The following is a 16,203-nucleotide window of genomic DNA, read 5'->3' on the forward strand; positions in this document are numbered from 1 at the left end:
AAAACACGAAGTGCGTGTACGTCATAAATAAAACAAGAACTAAGAAAGAACAACGCAAAGCCTTTAGAATTGTCACACAAACCGCGCAAACATCTCTTTGGTTTGGACACCGTAAGTTGAATGCGGTGGTTAGCAGTCAATGCGTCAACCCAGCATTGCATAGGTCAGGAGCCAACGACTGTTCCTTGTGCTTCCGTCAGACAACGGTGCATTGCACCGTAGTTGCACCTGCTATCTAAGGCGAGAAAGATAAAATTCACGAACAGAATAGTTTTGTCAACAAGTTTGCGGAATTCAAGACCCCTCCATGGAACACACGGCGGAGATAATGCGCGAACAAAGGCGTGTTATCAAGTTCATGTATGAAGAGCGGCTTTGTTCGAATTCCAGAAGTTTTCATCATTCCTTGCTCACAGAAATCTCGTATAAAAGGGAGCTCGCAGGACCCACTTGCCAGTACACTGCGCTTAGGACTTCATTACTCAACATTCTCGTCGTCGGTAGTCAAAATTCTAGTCAACATGTATCTCATCAGCCGGAATGGGATTTTATTTCAGTGCGTAGCAGTAGTGTGCCTGTACGGATGGCAAGAAGCAAACGTGATGGCGTCAACGGCAACTTCACCTGGTAAGCAAATACACCGTCTGTGTAAATTGTCCTTCGCAATGCCTTTAACATGACTGCTGGGAATAGATTACTCTGCGGGCTAACTTTCCCCCGCGTGCGTCTATCCCCGTGTGGGAAAATTGAAGTACGATAGAGCATGCGCATCCCAGCACCCATCTGATGCGCAGAATGCTTGTACCAGTTCTGTTGTTTCCGGAGGCGAACCCATACAACTCTGATTCTAGAGTGAGAATCATAACCACAGTTTTAAGGCTAATTTCATTTCTTTCTCCCACAAAAGCTATTTGCAACACTTCAAATTACGGCCGGCACTGTTATTGTAGAGAAGTATGTACGTACAAGTTTGTGTTGCACAGTTGGTGGAAAGTCAGAGCCAAAGGCGAACATTAATATTTAAAACAGCGCCCATTACGGCCACTTATCTGTTCATTAGAACTTGTTTAATTTCGTTTCCGACGCTTCCTTCTATGCTTTGGAAAACTGAAATAATTGTCGACTATCCACGGTAATATAAGACGAAGCTTTCTATGTCTGACTGATGACGATGTCGGCCCCGAAACGTACTGCCGGTAAACCAATCTTCTGTGATGATGATGATGATGATGATTGCTGATGAAGTGAAAGGTGGTTCAAACGAGAAGCGTTTTCTGGTGGAAAGCCAATGTCTTCAAAGTCCGAAATCTATATCAAAATCGAAATTGTTTCGCCGAAAACGCACTTCAGAAAACGCGCCATACTGATTGGGTTACCACAAAAGCACATCAAGCGCCTCAAGAAGTAAAAAAAAAAAACGAAATTGGCCTACCGTTGCAAATATCGAGAAGAAACGACAGCCTTTGTCAAAATTTGCCAAGTAAATGGCTCCTTTCGCTTTTCCGCTTACCTCCCATGTTGTTCTTCTTGCGTGGCGCTCGTCCCAAGGTAAACGCGTTAAAGGTATGCTCAAGTCGATTTAAGTTTACAGCGTTCCAATGCTATAGGCCGGGTGCTTCGACGCCAGCGCTGCCGTACGGCGGGGACGCGCGTGAATTGAGGCACCTTACTACAATGTTTATAGAACCGCGTTGCCCTAATCCACGTGCGTTGCAAGCAGAACATGAAACCTATCTAGTGAACCTTTCGTAACTGTTGCGGCTTGATTTCTTAAAATTCCGCCAGAAGCTATAGTGGCGCGGGCGACAGCCGGCGACAGTGTGATTTTTTTTTCTGCAGTGGATGTATTATTTTATTTGGCAAAAATCAAGCATGATTTTTTTTATAAAGGAACACTGTAAGTATCCCTCGTGTATCAATTTTCGGGTTTATATTTGCGTAATGTCTTGTTTTTGGTCAGCAATGTTGCCAAGTATGAGCATATGAACTGGACTTAGACGTTTAGGTTTGGCTGTGAGTATATAAGACTATTGCGCAGACTTCGTTTGAATTTGGCCGGGTGGCTGAATCGAATCACAGACAGACAGACAGACATACAGAAAAACCAAAAGTTCTGGGTTTAAGTAGCCCAAGAAAGAATATCGTCTTTGAAAACGCTTCGGGTGGTCCCAATCGGATCTTGGTATCTCACGCTATAAAGCTGACGTGTATTCGGCAGCACCATTAGGACAACTAGAATATGTTGGGATTTTGTACTTTGACTAAGGTCGTATGAGAAAAAGCGTCGCGTTTGAACTTTCTCATTATCAATAATTTTATTACAGGTATTTATGACAATTTTTCGGCGGCCTAGTCAACCGAACATGCACCCACACACGTGATATTAGGGAACCACCGCCGTAACACACGCTGATGGCACATGAATTTATGGTAGCGGGATAACACACACTACACAAATAGCAGAAAAAAACTCATGTATTTGTTGCACCGGACGGCAACGCGCAGTCCAGTCCACTGATAGGCGCAACCTAGCCTGATGGGGCGACACGGCGCAGCACTGGCCGGTTCGTTTTGGTCGGCCAGTTTCACGGGCTCGTGCGGGGTTGCTTCGGCGTCAAGCAGGCGTCGGCTCTGCTATTTGGTTATGGATCCCGCGTTCCGTCGATGCCGGGTTTTGTCGCGGTTGTGGGTGCAACGACCGCAACCGAATCCCACGGCCTACCTGACGCTGCCGCTTTGATCTCATGGACAAGCTATGGTAGAGGAGGTTCAGGTACGGGTAGAACTTAGCCTGTTGGCGGCAGGAGAGATCGCTTCGGCTCAGGAAAGCTGCGGGTGGGGTGGAGGATACTGTTGATGCTCGGGTATGTAGTGGGAGAGAATCTACGCATGTCGATGGAATGATAACTGAGAGGTTCTGGGCCATTTCTTGAATCTCTTCGCAAATGGCTAAGAGTTCTAATGCTGGGCCGTGCGTATGACGCCTCATTCCTGCTGATGTGCGCGTGTGCTGCGGTAAAAAAGTGTGTAGACATGGGGAACCTGTTGGTTGTTTGTAGGGATCGTGAAGCCGAGTGCCCCGAAGGCATTTGAGACATGCCCGTGGCGAAACTGTGATGTCTCAGACATATTCGTTTTTTTTTTGGGGGGGGGGGGGGGCTGATAAAGCGATAGCGATTACGCCGGTGGTGAGTGCACAGGTGGTGCATGTCGCGGCGGGCGTGATATGATTGCTCTGGTGGGCGATATCGGGGCGTTGGTAGGGGGGGGTGATGGCATGGTCCGATTAATAGTTCTGTTTTTTTTTCTGTATTGGTCAGGGCGACTGCCCGTGCTCGTGCTTTGCTGATGTTTCCGCCATATTTGTTTGGCGTGGTCTACGTGAATCTGTTGCCGGATGTAAAGGGAGATGCGTTGCCGGTAGTCCTGTATGGGTGGCCTTTACTTTTTATATATTCAGTGCGAACTCTAAAAATCTAGCTGTAAAACCAACTGGCCAGCCCCCTAAATATCGCATTTTCCCCCGTAGGTTTCTCTATGTTGGATCAATGCTTTAAAGTGGCTATGAAGGAAAATACAGGAACGGTTATTTTAAGGAACTGCTTTGCCTCAATAACAATGGTGCCAGTTTTAGTATAATGTTGCAGAATTTTGCAAGATATAAAAGAGGGGTTATTTCGCCGCTGCTGTTCAGTCACTGCCTAACCCGGACTGGTCTGTGCTATTGACGGGAGCTGATAATAACACTGCCGAGAAAAAATATTCTCCAATTGTATTGATGACTATATGTGCGTTCAATTGCATTACTTGAACGAGAATCAGCTTTTAACTAACTTAATAGTCGGTTTTTAATATTTCCCCTTTTACGTTACTCCTAACGTCTTGCATTGAAAAAACAAGCATTTCAACGCTTCTTATCCTGAAAGTGTTATAAAATGTCTTTCCGCGATAACATTCCGGTGACTGCCTTACCTACGACTAGTCATTTCCAGTAAACAATACTGTACCTTGTTGCTAGGGTTACCCTTAACAATTTGGAAAAAGTTTCGTGCAGTACCGCTAAGGGTCTACATTTAGTGATTTGTGACACATTATTTGGATAACTACACTGGCGGAATTAAAACGTTAAGACGTTACAATAACGTACGTGGTAGTCATTTGTCAAACACAATTTTGCAAATCCAGGAAATATAAAAAATAGAACAAAGAAAAACCACAAAAACAGTGTGTAGAAATCAAAAGTATGCATCGCACACATCTTTAAAAACCAATCATTAAGCAAAAATACCGCAAACTCAAGTTTGCAAAAGAAATATAAATAGCTCGAATGATTAAACCAAGTAGCGCCTTCCATTTCCACGGAAATGCATACCTCGCGGAAGTAACAAATTTAAAAAAACCCTAAAACAGTTGTTTCACCTCTTTTTAAATCTTAAAGGATTGCAGAATGTAGTCAACCAACATATCAAATACATACGTAAGGGGGTCCCAAAGTACCTCAGCTAAAAATTACTGTTCTTTGACAATCAGATAACACACGGAAACTTCGTCAAAAGATTTTTCTATCTTTCGCGGTTATGACATTCTTCGACCGCTGGAATTAATGACATACAACAGTGAAGCGGCTATCGGCCGGCTTGCCTTCATTTGCAGCAATGAACGCATTTTCCGGCCACTTTAATGTGAAAGACACAATATCAAAGCAGAAACGCAAGCCGTATCTGCTGCGAAGAGCAAACAGTGCTGTGCCGCTCCGTGCTGGCGACAGCCGTAGGTTTTGTAATGTTTCCAGACGCAGAGAAAAAAGTGAAAGTGTTTGTCCGAGGTGCTGCAGAGTCCTTTTAAGTGTCATAGTAACCTAAATAAAGATAATTATTCGAACAACATTTTGAAAACTAAAGAATAAAAAACTAAAAGTGAAAAAATTTATAAATTCTCCAACTAAAGCAAAACTATATCGGGCCATCTCCACTAATGTAGAACTTGGGGAGGGGCGAAGCATGCAGTGTGCGCCGGTGTTTCCCACAGAAAGATTACTGCTAATTGGCAATAAGAGACAGAATACAATTTTGTTTCAGCTAGATTTATGTTTTCATTTATTCTATACAATCAGCAATTACGTAGCAAATTCAAGTAAATATTCATAATGAATTTATTGGGTTATTCTAATTCTCCTGAGGTTGATGAGGCTCCGGCGCCTCCAAATCGTAGATCGTGCCAAGTTAAAATAGTGGTATACAGTTTTGCTTCAGAAGTGTTGTGTATTTAAAGAACGAAGCGCCCTAGCGCGTGGCCTTGTGAAAAGAGTGTCCCGACGTGTGCAGCGCTCCTGCGCGCACGGTCGAAAGATCCGTCTACGCTCCCGTTTTCGGAGTAAAAGGAATTTCAAACTTCTTTTTGTGCGAGATTCTCATGTGCCTTGTACAACTGTACGCGTTGTAGAATTGAGTCTGCAGCAATTGCAGGACGGTAAAAAACGGACTATTAGGAATGAGGGTGGTGAATTATCGATCCTGGTTGGCGAAAAAGAAAATGACAGACTGGTAGTGCTGCTGCTAAAGCCAGCACGTGTGACACCTGTGTCAGAGCGATAAGCACAAGAGGCACTGTGTACGAGGGGCGGGTGAGAAATGCCCCATTAAGGAAATCTAAAGCCGGAGAAAAGTGTGCAGACAGGGATGGCTGAGAGTCAAGTTCACAAGAGAAAGACACGAGATGATCACGCCTTCTCAAAAATCTTGCAATCGATCTTCCTTCAATTTTTGTTAGGAATACGACCACTGCTTAGTGATTTATAAAAGTCATATAGAAAAATGTTTATAGCAAACGTTATAATCACCACCATCTATGATTCTCCAGTTACTCCATTTTCCATCCACGCCCCGCCGTCTGCTTTTTTCACGAACGCGGGAAAACGTGCAGTTGTGCTTCTGTCACTTTCCGAATGACATTGCGCCCATATTGCTAAGGACTGCGCAAGAAAAGCATTTAAATATCCTTCGGCACACTCTATCTTATCGCATCACTCCGCGAGACCAAATATCAAATTGTTTTTTGAGTCGTTTTTTTTTTTTTGTCGCATTAACACATATCTGCCCTGCTACACTTCCAGCTCCAAAATGCGACGACAAAGTCTGCAAGCTGCCCACCTGCGCCTGCGCAAGCGAAAAGCCTCCGGCCGGTCTGCGGGTAGAAGAGATGCCCCAGTTTGTGACACTGACGTTCGACGGTGCGGTCAACGTCAACAACATGCCCTTCTACAGGGAACTTTTGAAAGACTCGGGAAGGAAGAACAAGCAAAACCAATGTGCCATCAAAGCAACTTTCTTTCTGACCGGGGAGTACCTTGACTACGAAGCTGTCAACGAGCTTCACCGTTGGGACAATGAGATTGCTGTAAAGTCTATCAGGTAAGCACATTGGTGAGAGAGTTTTATTCCACTGACAGGTTTGGCAGCCGCAGTACTGGTGATAATCGAAAGGAGGGAGGCGACCCTTTATGTTGCATTGACTATCCGAAACGCGTTCTTAATGACACAAGAAATTTCACCAAGAAAACTGCGAGAGTATCATAAAAGCGTTGAGTAAACTTGCGGCGTACTTGCGCCATAATAGATCCGAGGATCAAATATGCCGCAGCAACCCAATGACATGATATATATATATATATATATATATATATATATATATATATATATATATATATATATATATATATATATATATGTGTGTGTGTGTGTTTGTGTGTGTGTGTATGTATATCCGTGGAATAAGCGAGAAGAGTGGCAGAGAATAATGTTAGAAAAAACCAACCCACGCAAAGCGACTAGGCTAGGGGAAGTTTGGATTACTCGCTACTGACAGGAGCAATCCATCGCTTTCCATAGTGTTCAATCATCGTCGTACGTCGCAGGAGGGGTGCATTTGTTTTCGTAGAATATAGCTTGTCCATGCGGCCTTCAAATCGAACCTGTTTCTATTGTGCCGGAACGGCGCCATATGATGGACTACGGCTTTATACGCACGGAACTGGTGTTCAGTTATCATTACGGGAAACGATTTCATGTTTCTCCACTTCACCTACGATCATTACATCGTCAGAGACAGTTGGCTTTCCTGTAGCGGGTTTTACGAGGACTACAGGAGACATCAGCGATAGGCTGAAAGCTTCGCTTTAAAAGCACAAAAATCTCGGCCTGACCATTTGGCAGTTGGGTATCGGCCGGATTATTTATTCCGGACACAGCCCGAACGAGCTGAGCAGCAAGCAACTATGATGATGGGTCGCAGAGGAAGAGAAAGAACTGTTCAGCTGTCCTAGAGATTGATTTTTCGGAAAATATTGGAATGACAGACAGGATTCCTCGCACTCCGCCAGTTCTTGCTCGAAGCATTTTCGTTTGGAGACTGCCTCATGTCTGCTGATGTATTTAACATGACGAATTCCAGGTTTTTTAAAGCGAAGCTTTGAAGTTATCGCTCATGTCGTATGTTCTCCAATCCAAACGCACTGCAGAAAGCCGACCTTCTCTGACGATGATGATGATCCTGGGTGAAGAGAAGAAACATTAAAACGCTTCCTGAGGCCGCAATCGCACCTGTGTGCCTGCCGATATGAAGCCGAGCCAATCTAATCGCGCTATTCCTGCGCACTAGAAGCAGTTCGGATTTGAGGGGAATCCTGCATTGACATGCAAAATTAGACAGAAAATGCACCCCTTTCTTTAGCCAAGACGATGGTTGATCACCAAGGAAAGCTGTGGAGTGGCCGCTTTGGTGAAGCACTTGAGAGCATAATCGCGGTAAAATATACTGTCCCGATAAAAAACTGGCGTTCGCCTAAGAAGCACACAATCTTACGTTATACTTTCCACCAATCTATTCTTGGTTGGTTCGTATAGTGTTGCAGTTGAGTTTGGAGAGTTTCGCGTTTGCCCATAGTAGTCGTTTCTACAAATGCGTAGACTATTGTTCATTCATTATTCTAGTTTTTCACTGTACTTCCCTGAGCATTTCGCATGTTTACACGCTATTTCTTGTCAAACGTGAGTGTTGTCTTGACTTTCTCACGTTCTGCTGCGTAGTTCTCTTCGGCAACAACGCACACGGCATATGCTTTTGACGTGTTTTGTTAAAGTTTATGAAAAATTTTGGGTTCGGTAAAAGTGGCGTACTGAAGAGACCCATGAAAATGTATTTGTATAATTTTGAGAGGGTACTGAGCTTGTTGTTATGGGTGTTTTTAAATCTGAGAATTATTTGAAATGGACGACAAACTTGGGAAGTCTACGTTTTCAAAAACGGAAGGGCAGTCTTGAGAACGAGAAGATTAACTTTGGCCAAAGTAGAACGGGCCCCGCGAAAAGCGATTCCTTCTGCCGTTGTGGTGGGGAGGGTGCGTACAGTCCGTATTTCCCGACGCTTGGGGCGTAGAAAATTTCCTAGTGTGCGGAACTCCTGAAGACTCTGCTTAAAACTGTCGCGCCTCGATTGTCCACGAAGAGCTCATACGTCTACCCGCAGATTCGATATCATCGATTGAAATATGACGTCCAAGATCGGTATTCAGGTAGTCTAAGCCCAACTTCCGTCACGATTTCGTAGTTTTATTCAAACTGTTGTAAGCTCAGCTTCGCTGGTCATTTACCTTAACAGAGTGGAATTTCCCACCATTTTAGGCAACACTTAACACTACTGCGGAAGCCTTAGCCACCACTCGGCGCCAACTCATTTACACCTTTTCTTTTGTCGACACGGGAACGACTTTTGTGTGTACTCTTGATATCAAGCCTCATCACGTTTCTTTTTTTCCTTCAACAAGTCACCCCACCAACTATTGCAATGTCAGTGCTCCGTTATGCTTGATGAGATGTTTCCATCCTGCAATATTACATAGCTAGCCGATGCCTGGCCCTCTTTTCTTTTATTGCAACTATGGCCGTGTGTGGAGCAATATCCACCTTTTGTGGAACAACTTATAACATAAAAATAAACGGACGTTTAATCTCACCTTTCACAGTCAACGAACCGACCCGAATTACTGGCTGAGCATAAACAGCACCCAGTGGGCGCAGGAGGTCGTGGGCCAGCGTACCATGCTTAAAGCCTTCGCCAATGTGCCCACCTCTGACGTGAATGGATTCAGGGGTCCCTTCCTGAGGACTGGTGGAGATGAAGGATTCAAGATGCTGCACAAGAACTCTCTGTGAGTACATTAAGCAGAAACTTGCGTGAAGAAATAGTTATATTCCCAGATTTCAAGTGCTCGTTAGTACAATACATGTCTATCATTCGGCTTCACTGAATATACGCAGTGTAGCTTACTACGGTTTGTGTGACGTCGCACTATCTGTTAGTCAACTACGTGCCCGTTACCTCCGCAAAGCTACTGAGCATTCCCCCCGAAAAAGAGAACATTGCTGGAGCTTTGGACTTCTGCTTAGGGAGAAGTGAGCAATTGCATGGATGTGCGGAGAAGTTTCCTCAAACAACGGGCAAACCTAATCTGATCTATCCAATAAAAACGCTGGCGTAATGAGTGATACTTCTTTAAGTTTAACAAAACGTTGAGCCAATTTACAGTGTAACCTCCCTTTATTATATGGGTAGTGTATTTGATTCACACCAGCACTGTAAAGATCAAATCCAAAATGTGTGCAAAAAATTTGCATTTAGAAGTTTCACGTTATTCAAACAGGCGACATTGTTCCCATGAAATTTATTACCACTCGTACTTCACATTATGTAAGTTCCACATTTATTGTACTGAAGCCAGACGGCGTACCTGTGAAACATATTTTACACCGTTCTATTGATTAAAACGAAGAGGAATAAAAATATTACATTTTCAGCATTGAACCGTCCTGTCGATACAATTTTACAGGATTTGGGGTTACTTTCTTTTTCAACTGTTAGGGAGTACAAAATATCTCTTTTTGTAAACACCATCGTAAAATACAGCTTCACTGTACAGTTATCTCCTTGTTCTACTCCCATTCCGAGCCCTAGTCAGGCATGCAACCAATGCCACCTTTAACTTGCCGATATGTCATAACGTCCATGGCGAAAGGCTTATTGAATTCTAGGGTGCCAAACTCTGACATGATATCCCATTTGAAGTAGTAACTGCGAGATACTTCAAATTTTTTTGCAAGTGGCTCGACTTAGCTGAAGAAAACTTTGTTTAATGATGCCATTGTACCCCTTGTGCACGGTTAAACGGCTGTGTGTCTTCTCAAGTTTGTTTGCTCTTTTTTTGGTACCTTTTCTTTATTTTTGACCCCTGGTTGATACCTGTGACTCATTATTTTGTGTAGTTTTGTATTTAATCGGAAGCTAGCCGCCTGTGTATCGGTTCAAATAGCCTGTAAACATTTTTCCTAGTCCAGTGTTGATAAAGCTCTCGATTGATTGATTGATTGATATATTTATTTATTGATTGATTGATTAATTGATTGATTGATTGATTGATTGATTGATTGATTGATTGATTGATTGATTGATTGATTGATTGATTGATTGATTGATTGATTGATTGATTTGGAGGTGAGGGGCAGGTCATCTGCACTCTCTTTAAGATCAGAAGCCCTGTTTTACCTATCTGTATCAAGTGCACTAATGAATATGTTTTGATAAAGACGAGTTGCCGACAGGAGTATTCCTCCGCGATAACTGCGAAAGGCAGTAAATATTTTAGGAGTTTTTGTCGAAAAACAATCGAAAGAAAAATTTCTGTTTGCTACTTGGGCACGAAATCAATTCATAAAGCGTGAGCACAAAAAAAATGAAATTACTCAACGTCAATGCAGCCAGTCACAACAAAGTTCGACCATCAGTGCTGGCCCCTCAGCATTGTGAGGGGCGCTAACATAGAGAAACTAAAGACATGTTAAACAACAGTCGTAACTCGCTCATCGACAAACTCGACTTGCGTTGACTGTAACTAGGAGTGATGGGAAACTGAACGACGATGTGTATGTAAGAACGCAGTTCCAAATAGCGGTTAAGAGCGGGAGAGGCCTTACGGAAGTAAAAGTATTTTTTCTCCTAAAATGGCTTCTCGCATCCCTTATCAACGAAACATTATGCGTTTCCTAGAACGAGAGGTGCGTAAACCAGGCAAGCCGAATTGGAACACAGAGCAAATTGTGTATTTGCCAGTTGATGACGATCCTCATAAACGGCTTGCAGGTACGACAGCACGCTTGTCCACCCGCGGGTCCGAGGGGAGCCCCCCGTCTACCCGTACACCATGGACTACGGCTTCCGACGGCCCTGCAACGTGTCGCCCTGCCCCGTGCGCTCCTACCCAGGACTATGGGTGCTCCCCCTGAACGTGTTTTTCCAAAAGGCTGCAGGGAAGGACCTTCCGTGCGCAGTGGCCGACGCCTGTTTGCCGCAGCCGGAGACAGCCAATGACACCTTCAACTACCTCAAGTACGCATGCGTAGTAGGGAAGGGGACCGAGTAGATATCATATGCTAGTTTTGTCGCAATAGCTTGCATGCAGGCACATGCTTCTAAAAATATATCTTCCGGAACGGACAACATGAACCATTTTTTTAGCCGGATGTGTACGTACAAACTCGCGTGCACACACGAAAATTACTAAGAGCCGCAGCCAACTATGGGAACCACAGAACCATTTTCTATTACCAGTTTATGAGTTGGAGTAAAGCCTACTCTTCGTAAATGGGTCGCTATGCAGCTGATGCGGCCTTTCTCAATATTTGGCATTTTGGGTGGTTCAGCAACGGACGCTAGGAGACGGTAGACATACCAGACCAGCATACTTGTGATTTATAGAACAGGTGGAATAATGCCTCTTATGTTTTGATTACTGAAATTCTGCTTCCAATAACACACAACTAGTAATAAAGCGTACTAGTCCGGGATTGATTGATTTGATTGATTGTGGGGTTTAACGCGCCGACGCAACGCAGGCGATGAGGCGCGCCGTAGTGGAGGGCTCCGGATTAATTTTGACCACCTGGGGATCTTTATCGTGCGCCGAAATCTCGTACACACGGGCGTTTTTGCTTTTCGCCTCCATCAGAAAAGCGGCCGCCGCGGCCGGGAATCGAACCCAAGACCTCGTGCTCAGCAGCGCAACGCCTTAGCCACTGAGCCACCGCGGCGGGTGGATTGTGGGTACATTCTGATATCAGACAACAGCGCTCGAAGAAGACAGATGCAGTGACAGACTGGGTTCTGAGTAACAACGACGAGTTGATTTCGCTGATTCAAAATGTACGTCCTCAAAAAAGAAACACAAAGCAGTAAAGGAGAAGTTGAAGATAACGACGTTTAAAGGAGCCATGAAGAGAAAATGCAAGTTGATTTTATTCGAAAGATTTCGGGTTTTATAGTGCCCCCAGCGCTTGTCCGGATACAAACGGTGCTTTATTCACTGAGAAATTAAACAATTTAGGTTAAAATTTTGATTTTCCCGCTCAATGATGCGTTTTCGTGGTCCCAAGTGACATCACAGGAACCGACCGCTCTGCAGCCTAGATTACCTTCATTCACGCATCCGCCGTACAGGGCAGAGACACGTAACGCTGGCGCCGCCATGTTCGGTTGCTCGCTCGCCGCCGAAGCAAGTCATTGTGTCAAAACCGCGCTAAAATTATCGCCGCAACGCGGTTTACTGAAGAAGTTTGAATCATATTGTCTGTTTCGCGTTGCTAGGTCTCGTGGGAAACGAAAAGAATAACGCGTTGAGCCCGTTGGCCCAATTGCGGCGGCGCGGGACCGTTCAAAGGTTGTCTCCACCCTGTACAGCGGTGTTGGTTTGTTCCCGCGTTTCTTTACGTTCCGTAACCTAGATGGCGCCACCATACCGTGGCAAGCGCTTGGTTTGTTTTTGCCCGCATTTAAACCTGGCTTGTTTTTGTTCTGGGAGAAAATTTTCGTTCCCTGAAACAGTGCTCGCTCGACTAATGGGGTCACGTAAGACACCGTTGCTTGCGTCAATCGGCCAGTGTCGTCTGAGACAACCCCAAGCCCCGTAGAGCTGTGCAGCTAAACCAAAGCATGCTGTGCGCAGTACGAACAGCAGAACGCATCAGAACTTCTATGTTTACATGTGCTTTCGTAACTTCCACTGTTTGTCCCATCATTCTTATTGCTTTGTAAAGAATGTGCCCTAACTTTAAGCGCAAATCGCTCGTTCGTCTAGTTTGTAAGCTCTACCTAATTTGCGTCTGCTTCTGCCAGCCTCCGCCAATCGCAGAGCTTAGCTCATGTGACATCACAGGTTCTGTTGCGGGAAATGAGCTGGTGGGTCGCATGACAATTCCCGTTTTTCCTCATTATGTAGCTTATTTAAGCGAAGTTTACGTTAAAAGGGGTGTCAGTATGATTCTAACGAGACAATCTTTTGAATGAACCAAACTTGTGTTTTCTCTTCATGGCTCCTTTAAGACAAACTTTTATCTACACTGAGGGAAGATGCGGTAGGACTAAGGTCATTATTCGACAAATCCGTGTTTCTGTTGCAGTACGTCAACATATGGCATGCTGACATATGATTCCTGTCCATTGTGAAATATTTGAGCTTCGAAGATCATTCGGGCACGTTGTTCTTTGTATTCTTGAAGCACAGGTGTCTGGTCATATTTGCGCATGCATATCTCAATCGATGAACGATATTTTCGCGCACGTTCACTTTATGTAGATATAAGTGCGTTTTGAATCTCGTTATCTTTACCTTCACATTTGCCCTTTTGTTTTTGTTTTTTCTGACAGTAGATGTTCCGCCACGGCGAAATAAAGCCGTTGTTGTTAGTCAGCGCAACGTCTGTCACTTCGTTTGTACCGTCCAAACGCTTTTGTCTAACATCAGACACACCGAACCATGCAGAGCGGGAGGGTGGTATCGCGTAACAACATGTACAAAACAAAACGAGCTTCTTGGTATGCATTTTAGTCCTGTAGACAAATTGCTGTCGTAAAGATAAGTACGCTCAGTTTGTTAGTACGTCGCTATACCTTCTTACGTACAGTGCTCTAAAAAATGCTTGTTTTCTTCCCCCTTACGCAGGTCTAACTTCGACGAATTCTACACTACCAATCGGGCCCCCTTCCCTCTCTTCCTTCACCAGGGGTATCTGAAACACCCCGAGCGCAAGGCGGGCTACCTGCAGTTTCTCGACTGGCTGCTGCAAAAGGATGACGTATACTTGGTGACGGCTTCTGAGGTCCTGCGTTTCATGAAGAACCCCGAACCGCTCAGTGATTACGCCAAGCGCACTTGTGGTAACCGCAGTAACAGTGGACCCAGCAACTGCCTTAAGCCGAATGGGTGCACGTACAAAAACACTCCAACCGGATACGAGCGCTTCATGAAGACCTGCTCGAAGTGTCCTAAAAACTACCCCTGGGTGAACAACCCGCTCGGAAATTGATTTAAAATGTCATGAATCGAGATGTTTCATGTCTTTCGAGTTATATTTAATATCTAGTATTGGAAGCACGTTGCCCTATGAACGTATAAATTTAAAAATTTCAGAATGTGGAGCCAATTCTGAAAGCGCGACGCACGGACAAAGCAAACGTTCGCACGCACACATACACATCATGCATGTAGGTATACAATTACAAGAATACATATAAATATAGTATTGCAGCTACCCGCCATGGTGGCTTATTGTCTACGGCGTTGCGTTGCTCTGCCCAAGGACGCCAGATCGATTACCAGCCTCTTGTCTGAAAGAAGGCGAAAAGCGAAAACGCCCCTGTCTAGATTTATGGTGTCTATATAGGCTCCCCAGGGTATATTATAATCTGTGTGCCTCCAATACGTCGCACCAAAAGGCACAGCTGTAGATTTGGTTCGTTAAACTCGGAAATATCCCTAAAATGATTCCACTTGCCTCACCTATCTCAATACCTTTCACCTCTTGTTACTCGGAATGCTGAAGGATTATTATGCGTAACCACAAAGCTGGTCCAGTTTAAAAATATTCCACCTCGCATGTTGGCACAAAGCAGTCCAATTTTGCCGCTCGGAATTCGGTCACACGATTCTGTGTACCTTCAGCTACCTGGCTGAACCTGATGGTCCTCGAAATCTCGCGGGCGGTCAGCTCAAGAAGGGCGCTGTGGGGACTTAGGTACAGAGACAACAGGAACATATTAGCAGCAGTGTCCGATAACTGCAGCGGCAGAATATCAACGACCTGCCCTATTTTTCCGAGTGCGCCTATAACGGAATAACGAGAGGGCACCACAAGTGTTCTGTGTGAAATAGCATGAATGGCTGCCACAAAGCCGCCCATCATAAAACGCGCCATTTATTGTCACGTCATCCCCACACTTTCGGGCAGCATTATTAAGTGAATTAATTTTACTAACGCGTTGGTTTGTTTTGAACGGTCAATAAAAATAGTTTCTGTTTCCCTATCTCTGTCTCTCTCTTTCTATCTCTAAGCCAATAAATGCGTACAAGTGGCTATGTTCGTAAACTTTTTTACCATACTTAGCGTTCCTGTGGGTAGTCTGAAAAAGTGGTACGTACAGGTCCACGCAGAAGTAAATGGAGCATGAGAGCAGCGGCCGAATTGCATCGCTGCCCCACGTCCACGAAGGGCTTCCAGTTCTGTCGGTCCGTTCGGACTGCCCCCGCGCCCCTATTAGATAATATTTATCGTTGTTCGGCGGGCGTGCCCGACTGGGCGTAACTGTTTTCAAGGCATGAGAGAGCGAAGGCTAGAAGGCACCCTGTACACAGATACTGCACTGCATCAAGAACGTAAAATAAAATTGGTGATATGTGTAGTCATGGACAATACTGGATCTATTGTGACAACCTATACGGTTCTGACCAAGTATGCGCAGATTATACAGGAGGCGGCAATAGCCATCTCCATGGCCACCGGAAAGGCAAAAGCAATATTTAGTGATTCGAAAATAGCAATTCTAAACTATTTACGACGTTACGTCTCGACTACCACATACAATATTATTAGAGACATAAAACAAGACGTCCAAGCAAAAACCGTATTACTATGGACTCCAGCGGACTCCGGCATTCCTGGCAAGGAAGTCGCACATGAGGCTTCTTGAGATCTAGTCTACCAAGCACCCCAACCCCCTACGGACACACTGCTAGATGAAACAGCGGATGACAGAGACCCACTCACAACGTATAGAGAAATCTTGTACCACTATAGATGAAGCCGGACAAGATATCCAGAGGCG

The 16,203-nt window shown here is 44.7% G+C and overlaps 1 protein-coding gene across 1 annotated transcript; it reads left to right on the forward strand.

The window, feature by feature from the left end:
- The first annotated feature begins 415 nt into the window (after positions 1–415).
- LOC144158803 (chitin deacetylase 7-like) lies at positions 416–15,405 on the forward strand. The gene is made up of 5 exons (XM_077689951.1): positions 416–627; positions 6,113–6,410; positions 9,020–9,205; positions 11,191–11,436; positions 14,045–15,405. Exons 1-5 carry the CDS (start codon positions 522–524, stop codon positions 14,406–14,408), a joined length of 1,200 nt encoding a protein of 399 aa, XP_077546077.1. The 5' UTR covers positions 416–521; the 3' UTR covers positions 14,409–15,405.
- Positions 15,406–16,203: the final 798 nt, after the last annotated feature.

The sequence above is a fragment of the Haemaphysalis longicornis genome, unplaced genomic scaffold, assembly GCF_048455015.1.
Source record: "Haemaphysalis longicornis isolate Haplotype H1 unplaced genomic scaffold, Haemaphysalis longicornis Haplotype H1 scaffold_10, whole genome shotgun sequence".
In the NCBI taxonomy this organism is placed as follows: domain Eukaryota; kingdom Metazoa; phylum Arthropoda; class Arachnida; order Ixodida; family Ixodidae; genus Haemaphysalis; species Haemaphysalis longicornis.